Source organism: Helianthus annuus, chromosome 14 (assembly GCF_002127325.2).
Source record: "Helianthus annuus cultivar XRQ/B chromosome 14, HanXRQr2.0-SUNRISE, whole genome shotgun sequence".
Classification (NCBI taxonomy): domain Eukaryota; kingdom Viridiplantae; phylum Streptophyta; class Magnoliopsida; order Asterales; family Asteraceae; genus Helianthus; species Helianthus annuus.
This window is the reverse complement of record NC_035446.2, coordinates 104,363,013-104,374,313: the sequence shown is the minus strand read 5'-3', so window position 1 is coordinate 104,374,313 and position 11,301 is coordinate 104,363,013. Positions and strand designations below refer to the sequence as shown.

The window sequence follows — 11,301 nt, the reverse complement described above, 5'->3', positions numbered from 1 at the left end:
TCATGAGCAACCTTAATATCATTGCTTTTGTAAAAATACTAAAATGTATTTAATTTTTTTAATAAATCAGAAGAGGGGTTTCACAGTGGGCCAGGCTGCTTCGGGTAAAGTGATCAAGCATGAGAAAGCGTAACTTGACAACCAGCACGTGTTTATCCCATTTGCTTTTGATACTTTTGGTTTTCTGGCGTCAGAGGCTGTGGACCTACTTAGTCGAGTTCAAAGGGTCATGCATAGTAATGTTATGACCCCGAGATCTATTGACGTAGTTTTTAAAAGGCTTAGTTTTGCTATTTAAGAAGGGGGCCCGTTTACCAGCTATCTCAATGTAAATTAAGTAAATGTGAAGTGAAACAAAATCAGAAGAAAGAATGAACAATTAAACAAAATCTTTGCAAAGAAATAAAGGCGTTTAATTGCGGCAATGTCAATTAAACATATCTTTAATTCTAATTAAGCATTTCATCAACGTAATATTAAAGTTATTTAGTGTGTTATTATTACTTAGAATATTGTTAATTACGTTATACTGACATTCACGTTGTTTGAAGCATGGTCATAAACATGTCTATAAAGTAATGACAATGGAATGAAAATGTTATAATGAGATAGGGATGGAGTCGGGTCGATGCCCTTTTAAGGATTGGAAGACCAAGTGGTTTACTTTGGTTGTTACAAATAACTTTTCACTGTTAAAAGAAATAGTTATTTTCACTGTTAAAAGAAATAACAAAGATAAAGTACAATGCGGCTGATTTTAAGGGACGAATTTAACCTTAGTGGCCAAAAGATGAAAGTGGTTTCATGAAACGCGACACGGCTAGAAATGTATATACGCAAGTGTGTGGGGATCTTAACTTAAGTATCCTCTATATAGCTAGGGGCATATCCAGAAATATATGAGGAATAGATCTATGAGAGAGTGTCCCGGATCAGATATCCCGAATAAAAGGATAACAAAGACATACAAAAAGTGCAAAGAGTGATAAAAATAATGATGGGATAAAAAAGAAGTTCATATGAAGATGAATAAGTTGAAAATTAGGATGTCAAGTGATTAATAAGAAATGTTGTAGTACGAGAGATGTCAAGGAACATAACATTTTCCATTTTTTCCACCACACTGAGTTCCGAGTCAAGATAGGGTGCCACCTCATAACTATTAGAGCGATATGAATCGTAGCTATGAATGAATCAAGAGTATTAATATGCGTCAAGTAATGAATGACATATTTTTTTAAAACGCTCACACACATTTTATATCTATTCCAAGATCTACACTAATGTCAATCACGGATCTAAGATCCCCAATCACTTAGGGAGTTAAGATAAACATCTTTGTTACACATTTTGATACCGTTGAACTATATGCGCACATGTATTGTTAAAAGAAAGAATTGGGCTAAGTTTCTAATCTGAAATGTGAAAAATTATATTGTTGAAAGCCCAAAATCTGAAGCAGTCCTAGACAGTTGACACAATAAATATTGAATAGCTGCCCGCCTGCCCGTAATGACGTAATCTGCTGGTCCAAAAAGTGATGACTTATTTAAAGATTGGGCCAAAAGTAGCGCTGCCTGTGGCTGGGCCCAAAAAGGAACGCCGCATGCGTAAGTAGCGTAAGTACAAATCATTTAAAAATAACTATATGTGATCTAGAACAGTACAAATTATTTAAAAATAACTATATGTGATCTAGAACTAGAGTTATTAAAAAAACAGGGTATAAAAGTATTAAACTTTATGAAACAAAAAAACAGAAACTTGGTATTAAAAAAAGCTGGTTCCTTGGTACACAGTTCTATACCCGAACCAGTTATTCCAATATCCTGTTTTTTACCCCCTTTATACTATGGGGTATGGGGCGTGGGTTGGAGAGAAACGCCCAAGTCACCACCCCGGGTGAGCTTGGGTTTGGGCGTGGCCCCTTGGGCAGGAGTTTAAGGTCGGGCGTGGGGCATGCTAGCGATTCTATGTGACTGGCTCTTATTGGCTTGTTGGCTAGAGCATAGCGGGTCATGTTTAGATTTTTTTTTAATACACCTGGCCAAGCCACGCCCCGCCATACCCCACGGACACGTCACTCACCAACGGGGGGCTCAAACTCCACGTGTCAACCCATGTCTCAAACCCCCGCCCCACCATACCCCATGTTATTAACTACCCAACACCGGTTCTAGAAAAACTTGTTTTGTGCACTTTTAATGTGATTTCCTCGATTTTAAAAATGGCGGTCACTGTCTTTTTTATCTTTTTAAAAAATTAATTAATAGTAGCTTAGTTTATATGTTAAAAAAAGATATTAATCAAGCTATTTAAATATTAAATTTGTTTTCTTATTTTCAACCCCAACCTACAACCAACGTAGAACAAAAAACAGGGCAGGTGAAGCACATATGTGTTTGAGTGCGATGGTTGTTAGCCCAAGACCCGGCCCAAAACCAATGGGGACCAGGCTGAACTTTAAAAAATGAGTTAATTACTGTTTTCGTTCCCGTAGTTTGTCAAAAATCACTATTTCAGTCCATTAGTTTAAAAATTGCGATTTCAGTCCCTGTAGTTTTACTTTCGTAACCATTTCAGTCCACCTTGTAAACATTTCAGTCCCTGTACTTAACAGAATAATGGATTGAAATGGTTACGAATGTGAAACCACAGGGACTGAAATGGTTACGAAAGTGAAACCAAAGGGATTGAAATCGCAATTTTTAAACTAATGGACTGAAATAGTGATTTTTGACAAACCACAGGGACGAAAACAGTAATTAACTCTTAAAAAATATTTCTAAATATTTTGGATCAACCCGGCCGGTTCTAAACCAAACGGGAACTTATCGTTTGTTTTCATTTTCTCTTTTTTTTAGGTTTGACCATGAGTAGTGGTCAAGTCCCATAACTTCCGTAAGGGGACTGGGGGTGGTTCCGTGATGGACCACCATCACGAGTGATGGCACTTTGCACACCGCCGCCACCATATAATATCACGCGTGGAATTAACAACGCGTTGAACTTGTTTGAGTGATGGGTGTTGAGTGTTGTGAGTGATGGGTATTGTTGGGTGTTGTGAGTGATGACCATTGTCACTAAAAAAAGGTTGTGAGTGATGGAAAATGGTTGATGACATGTCAGAACTTAATTGGATGTTGTGAGTGATAGAATTATTCCCACCCCCACTCCCCTAAGGGAGGGTTATGTGACAAGTGACAAAACAATTATGTGCGTAGTGGATGGCCCCCATACCCCCTCCCCCAAATATCAAAACTCTCGCCATTGTTGCCGAAATACTCATCGCAAGAGTCGAAAAATCCAGCCCATAGTGCCTGGGGGTTGGTGTGGCCTGGCTCTATGGGACACTATGGTGGGGATCACGGTTGGATCGCGCTCAGTAATATGGTTATTGGAGATTGCTAAAGCATTTTGCTCGTATGTTAAATCAATCGTCAATCAACGTTAATTAAGAAAAAATATATTTTGATTGTTATACATATTTTGCTAAAATATGAGCAAATATTATTTTGAGAATATTAGATTAAGCTTGAGTATGGTTTAATAATCGGATAATTTCTTTATGCAAACATGAGCTTAAAAAACTTAAATTAATCTACAATGATAAAAACAAGCATGATTTGATTGTTAGTAAAACTGGGTTCCGCTTAAAAGTTTTAAAATTAAGCTTGTATATGGTTTTATAGTTGGACAAATTAGTTGTTTTCATATTTGAGTTAGAATAATGTAGATTTTATGGTTAGACATAGGGTTTTTTTTTAATTTATTTATTAGTACACGTACTTAAATAACTATTGTGATTTTCCGCGTTACGCGGAGAAATTCGGTCGGTATCGGTTCAGTTTGTTACGATACCGACACTCCCTATAGTAACCGATCAGAAACCATATAAACGAATATTAGTACCAATTCCAATAATACCGATGTTGTTCGTCTGAATTTCTTTGTTTCGTCACGGTACCAACATTTATATAGCTTACGATACGAAAAAAATATTCTGTTCATGAATATAAATTTATACTGGAATGTTGAGGGATAAAAATGAAACATGACCGCGTATTAAGTTTATTTAAAAAGTTACCGAACGTAGATTATTAGAGAAAAATTAAATTAAATAAAAATTAATGGGTTAAAGGCGTAAGTGTGTGTTTTATATAACGATTACGATACCCCCATTCTACGTTTTGTTGACATTCGCTATAGTAACTGAAAGAAAAAACTAAAAATTAAATCATGATATCTCCAAAAGGATATAAGTGTGTGTTTTATATCGATTGAAACCATAAAATTGAATAGCTATACCAACTCAAATAACTTACGATACAAAAAAAAAAAAAAAAAAAAAAAGACTTATTTGAATATACCTTATACCATAACGTCAAGGAAAAGCAGTTAAACGTAGCTTTATATTCGGTTATTTGAAAAAGAAAGTTAACATTAGAAAAATAAACTTTAATTTGGTTAAAAGCGTATATATAACAAATACTGGCATCGATGTTGTTCGGTCGTAATCAATTCAGTTGGTCACAGGTATGGTATAGGCACACGTATTGCTTACATACACAAAAAAAAAAAAAAAACTATTATTTTATAAAACTTTGTTTTCAAAAAAAATATATATACGAATGTCGAGAAAAATAATAATTAAAATCCTTCTTAAGTTTCTTAATTAGCCTAGTGATACTCACACGATCTTAACCCTATATATAAACACACACACTCAACAACTATAAATGACATCAGATAGTCCTTCACGAGATTCACGGAGTAACTTTTTTTGGCTTTCAAAGAGACACAGTGGTAGATCCAAAATTTTTATTTAAGGGGTGCAAATAAAAACATATGTAAAATAAACTTCAATAAAATTGTAAATGATAAGCGTCATTAAAATCTATATTACAATTTTCATGATTTTATCTTTTGGAAATGGTTAACTATAGCTTCGTTTATAATACTTTCAAGTGCTTCTTTTTCTATGGAACAAATTACAAAAGTACTCAAAAAATCTTTGACAATTCGATTGTGCAAATTTGTATTTATTATCTTACCGTCGGAAACCATCTCTCAACTGATGCGCTTGCAACATGTAAAGATAATGTTACCTTTAGTAACAGATGGACTACAAAAAAATATCACATCTATTGAAAAAAATTTAAAACCTGCAAAAGGAGATTTCAATAACTCGTTAATGAATTTCAATAACTTATAACAAGAAAATTGATGGAATGACGTAACGATTTTGGATTTGATGATTTGCAGTCTTGGAATGATGTTGTAATTTGCAAATGACTTTGGTATGATGTCGCTAGTTATTTGGAGTTTAAACAATGATGCCGATTGCCGGCTGCCTCAGTAAGTTAGAAGTGAAAACAAGAATATGCTTGGTTAATTTGTTTGGACAATTGAGCTAGAAAAAAGTGGGCTAAGGGTGTCTTTTAAGGCTTTTCCCAAGTTGAAAAAAAGCCCGATTAACACTTTTAAAGGGGTACCTTTGCTCCTCGCCGCCATATCCAATGTGCATTCGCCCATAGGGGACACGATTAGTGATGATATCAAGAATGCTAATATAAGATGGTGGTAATTGTCTCAAAATTTGCAATTTTGCATAAGTACACTTTTCACTAATAGAGGAATCAACTTCATAATTTGCATAAGTATAGTTTTCACTAATAGAAGAATCAACTCCATTCAATCCATTAGCAAGATTTTTAAGGTGATGACTAAACAAAGTAATATACATGGCACCTTTCTTTGTGTTAGGAAACTTTATTGTATTTATTGTTGAAAATAGTTTAAGTTACTTAGAATTAATTCCGTCGACACGAACCGATCGACGAACCGTCCCAGAAGCACTAAATATGAAGATTGAGAAAGAAAAAAAATCAAGCTTCTAATCCTTTGATTAAAAGATCACGACAAGGTTACAAGACTTCAAAATGTTAGCGGGACATTATGGAGTTTACGCGATACAAATTCAAAGAATTGTGTTCATGAGATAATATATCTTTGAACACATTAAATATCTTTTCCATGAAAAAAAGTTTCATAAGAAAAAGAAAACCTTTCAACAAAAAAGAAAAAGAAATCTTTTCTTATGAAAAATCTTTCTATGAAAAAAAGTTTCATAAGAAAAAGAAAAGCTTTCAACAAAAAAGAAAAAGAAATCTTTTCTTATGAAAATTCTTTCGTAACAAAAGAAATAGAATATCTCAAATGTAAAGATTTCATTTGAAAAGAAAAATGCAAGTTGGTGAAAAATGAAGATAACCCACATTAAATAATGGATGAGCACACAAACCAACTTCCTATCAACCAATCACATTTGAGATTGGCACATGGAAATCTCTATAAATACATAATTCCTTCGTAGGAATTATGTGTGTCTTTGAAGTTAAATTTTCTATTTAGAGTCTTTATGTGAGTTTACCCCCTGGTTTGGCCCAAGGGATGACATTCAAGATTCGAGTTTATTCTCGGATCGACCCCTTCTTCTTTGTTTGATTCTGCCAAATAAAGATTAATTCTTATGTTCATAGAATGATTCATTTATTTTATAAGAGTTGATCACTGAAGAAATCTCACTCTCACTGTCTCTATTATTATTCTTTAAATGTTTATATACTTCACAAACACCCGTCTATACGATCGAAAAAAGTTGAATCATTCGAACATGATCAGAAAAGGGGACCAACACTTTGTGTTATGTAAAGTGTATTGCAAGAAAGAACTGATCAATTACTGTCCCAAACGGTTTTTTAAGGTACTTTTATCAGTGGTTATTATTTGTAGTATATCAGGGTCACAAGTATATAAAACCAACCTTTGTTTTTGACATCCATTGAATACCAATTTTCATCATTTTGATCAGCTGTAACACACATAATCAACGAGTTTATAAACCAAATTATGATGGTAAACATGTGTAATGATGTAAACAAGGGATGGAGCATGAAGAGACACACTGTTGAGTGTGCATCCAGAAGCAACATGCATAATTAAAAAAAAAAATTTTGAGTAAACACGAAAGCAATGGAAAACCTAATCACTAAGTCCATGTGTTATGGTCTTACATTTTTCACTCCACGTCACTGTCACGTAGACATGAGTTCTCACTCGTTTTCATCTTAAGTGTATAACAGTTTCACAAAATGTTCATCATTCTCAACCCGTTAAAATAATATTTAAGTTATATAAAAGTAAAACTTAAAAAAAGTGTTAAATTGATGATATGCATCTTTTGATTGGGGCATGAAATTAATTCATCAACCAAAACGCGAGCTGCTGACTTTTAAAGGAGTTAATGACTTTATGCCTAGAGTTTCACACAACTTTTCACAATCTTTGGACCGGTGTACAAGGCCTGAAAGAGAGTTAAAACATCAAGGTGGTATGGGACGTGAGAGGGTTTTGCGTTACAAATCCAATGAAGAAAATTCGAAAAATTGTTTTTATTTAACTTATAAATCAAATATTTCATGTAATCACTTATAAGTTATTTTATACAACTAATTCTACTACATATTTATAAAAAAAAAAAAAAAAGTTGAATAAACATAATGAAGATTTCCAAACGCTTAATTTGAGGGTTAGGGCAAAAAAGAATTGTCGTCGTCGTCGCCGATGTCCCTTGCAAAAGCCCATACACAACAAACAACCTGCTCTGATCTAAACATCACATACTCCACTTGCTTCCACCAAAACCTCTAAATCCCTCTCTGTTCCTTCCATCTTCAAATCCGAATCTGTGATTCATTACATTATCTCCAAATTCCCACATTTCTCTGATTGTTTCTCGCCGGTGGCCATTGTATTCAACGCCAGCAGATCAACTCTCTTCTCACACATCAGGTACCAAATCTTATCTTATCATGTATCCGATCTATAATGTTTCTTCATTTGAAGCCGATCTGCTCAATATCATCGCCAATTAGATCCGGTAAAACTGTATTTGATTTGTGTTGATTAGATTAACATAGGGTTTCGGCAACACTACTAGTATAACAGCTGCTTTTATCAATCAATCAATCATCTACTTTGGTGACTTGTTATCTTCATTGATTATATGCGATTAGTGTTGCTATTTAACTTGTTGGTTCTTTGCTGCTAATGTTTATTCCCTATTCTGTTAGTTTAAAGTCGATGATGGAGTGTGTTTTTGTTGTGCAGCTGCACTTTTGTTTGGTTTGGCCACTCTTGCCGATTATACACATATTGCCTGATTGTTTGTTTATATAAATGTACGGTTTGTAGGGGTTTTAGACATGGTTTAGGTTTAGGTTGATTCCAGGCTTGTTTAGGGTTGGTTTAATTGTTTGAGACCTGTTCAGGCGATTTTTGGCCGGAATATATGTCTTAACTTGGCCTGAAAAGTGCGCACGCCTCTGCGCACATATAATGTATATATGTGTGGGCGCTAGGGGGGCAAAAGTGAAAGTGCACTTATTTTAACGTTATTTTACTAATTTCGTGAAGATAATGTTAAAAGAGGGGGATGGTTAATCAGACATCATGTGGTGGCGTTGATAGCCGAAAGTGCACTTATTTTAACGTTATTTTACATGCACTAGTTGGCCTTTGTCTTAATTGTCGAGTGTTATGTGCCTTATGTCCAAGGCTTGATGCAAAACTACTATCGAGCTGGGGGTCTCACTGGAAGCAGCCTCTCTATTCCTACGGGGTGGAGGTAAGGCTGTCTACATCTTACCCTCCTCAGACCCTACCTTAGCTTTGCTATTGGTGGGAATTACCGAGTATGATGATGATAGCTTCCAGAATTAGCATTAATTAAGGCTTTCTTGATTTGTACTCGGTTGATGTGTTCACTTTCACAACAACTATGACTGATATTGATCTGCTAGATGTGCACCTTTACAGAGACAAATTATATTTGCCGATTTATACGTCTCAAGACAAAAGATTATTATAAGCTCAGTCCTTTTGAATAGTAGAGAATGGCTCTTTTGATTTCAGTATGTTGATTTTTCTTGCTTATCCTCTTGGAAATTAACTATACCTATTTACTACTAATACAGTAATATGGTTTGCTACTTACTGTGTTTTTTCTATGACAGTTGGTTTTGAGAGCAACATTTAGACATTTGTTTACTAATTTGTAATGTAAACAAGGGCGTGAATAACATCATTGTAAGATTAAATGCGAGCTTATATTATATGAAAAAGAAAATGAGACTGATGGATGATCACTTTAGTTCTTAGGTTAATATAATAACTGCCGACTTAAATTATATCAATATTTTAGTTGATTTATGGTATTTCAATATACAAGAAACTAAAGAAACTTTTCATTTGCAGGTTCTAGTTAATGCAGGGTGATGATATTCCAATTTGGCAATAACGGAAATGCCTTAATAGATACCACCTGAGTCCTGATTACATACACCACATTGCAAAGCTGCCTTCTTTTATTTTATTCTGAAAACGAAAGAAAGAAACCGCCTAATAAAACAAAAAAAATGTCGGGTTTCGTTTATCACGCGTTCACATCCTCAGCGTTGATGTCATTAGGACTATACCACCTCATCTGCACCACAAGGAACCAACTCAAGTCCCCTAGAGATTACACCACAAAACCCTATCATCCATTCTCATATAACCACCATCAATTTACCAAACACATTCAACTCTACCTAATCATCATATGTCTCTTCATTGCCTTCATTCACCAAACCGTCATCTCCTTTGACTCCGACCCTTTAGTCAAAGGCCGGTCCCCCGTTCACCACTTCACGTCCCTCCAATCCGCAGGCGTCATCTCTCTCTTCCTCATCCTTTCCACTGCCTTACTCATCTCTGAAACGACCAATCTCCTCCCGTTTCCTCCAGACCTCTTCTTTGGAACTGCATCCGCACTGTTCTTCCTTCAGTACTCTGTTTCGTCATCATCAGCTTCGTTACAAACGTCCGGCCTTGAAGCAAAATGCGATTCGGTTTCCTCCACCATTTCCGCTTTATCCGCCGTATTATGTATCATACTTGCGTGCCACCCGAAGCTGTTTGTAGCTGACGTCGGCCTCGGTGCGTCCATCTGTCTTCAGGGCCTGTGGTCTCTTCAAACGGGCCTCTCTCTTTACGTTGACGCTTTTATACCCGACGGTTGTCATAAGCTTCTGGATGTCGTTAACGGTGTTGAGGGTTCAACCAAGTGTGATCTTGAAGATTCGAAGTTGCGGGCCACTGCTATTTTGGATCTCATGTTTGTGGTTCATGTTCTGATTGTGATTCTCATTCTGATCGTGACGTATTCGGTGACTGCTAAAGTTGTCGGGGTTAGGAGATTTGGTACGTATGAAGCTTTACCGACTTCATCTGGTTCGGCTGCTGATAATAATCATATTCAAATGAAGGCGATGTCGGGAACACAGGCTTGATATGATGATAGTAGTAGAATCGTTATGATTGTTGTTGGTACAAGTGGGCAGTCTTATTTTTTAATGTTTTAGTGTATACAAAGATATGAGTGATATTTTTGGGATGTTTAATGTTTACATTTTATTTACTTTATGGGATGTGCTGTTGTTCTTGTGGTTGGGTCTTGCAGCTTATAGCAGAATGTCGGAAAGTTACTAGATAATGCAATCAAGATGTTGAATTTGTGTTATAAATTCATTGCATACTTTGATCAATACGCAAATGTTGATTTTGATGCTAAAATATGACGACGCAAGTCAGAGGATGGATTAATTTTGGTCTTGATTTTGAAGTAGGATGGGGATTGTAAGACGGCTTGACGATCTGATTTGCGGGTAGACGGACAGAAGAAGATTCGTTAAAGCGGGAGACTTTGAATCTTGTCATGTCTAGCAAGGGAAGAAAAAAATGATAGAAGCGAGGAGCTTGTTTTTTTCTTTGATGGTGGTCAAGAATGGTGTAGTACTTGTAGGGATGAGCTAAGTACCAACCGGTACCGAAAATCCTCAAAAACAGGTACTGGTACCGAAAATACTCGGTACGGTTGGGTTCGGTATCAGACCGGTACCGAAAACGTCAAAAGTCGATACCTAAAATGTTTTGGTTTGGTAAAATCGGTATTGGTACCGGTACCATTTGCTCATCCCCAAGTTCCTGTGACTCGGGAAGAGGGATATTAAACTTGATCAAGGAGTTGAAGTTGTCCATGCGGATATGAAGCGGGTCCAATCAAAATTAAGGGGGGGGGGGGGTTGGATGAAATGATAATTTTGATTTAGTGGATTATCCATAATGTTAATATGGGTTAAAAGATAATTCAAGTTAGGGGTAAATTACTTTTTAAGTCCCTGTGTTTTAGGGGTTTTA

General features: G+C 35.7%; 1 protein-coding gene across 1 annotated transcript; it reads left to right on the top strand.

The window, feature by feature from the left end:
* Positions 1–7,549: 7,549 nt before the first annotated feature.
* Positions 7,550–10,547, top strand: LOC110877555. Its single transcript, XM_022125707.2, has 2 exons — positions 7,550–7,854; positions 9,319–10,547. Exon 2 carries the CDS (start codon positions 9,480–9,482, stop codon positions 10,392–10,394), a length of 915 nt encoding a protein of 304 aa, XP_021981399.1. The 5' UTR covers positions 7,550–7,854; positions 9,319–9,479; the 3' UTR covers positions 10,395–10,547.
* Positions 10,548–11,301: the final 754 nt, after the last annotated feature.

Coding starts and splice junctions, on each gene's coding strand:
- LOC110877555 (XM_022125707.2), top strand. CDS start 9,480: ATGTCGGGTTTCGTTTATCACGCGTTCACATCCTCAGCGTTGATGTCA.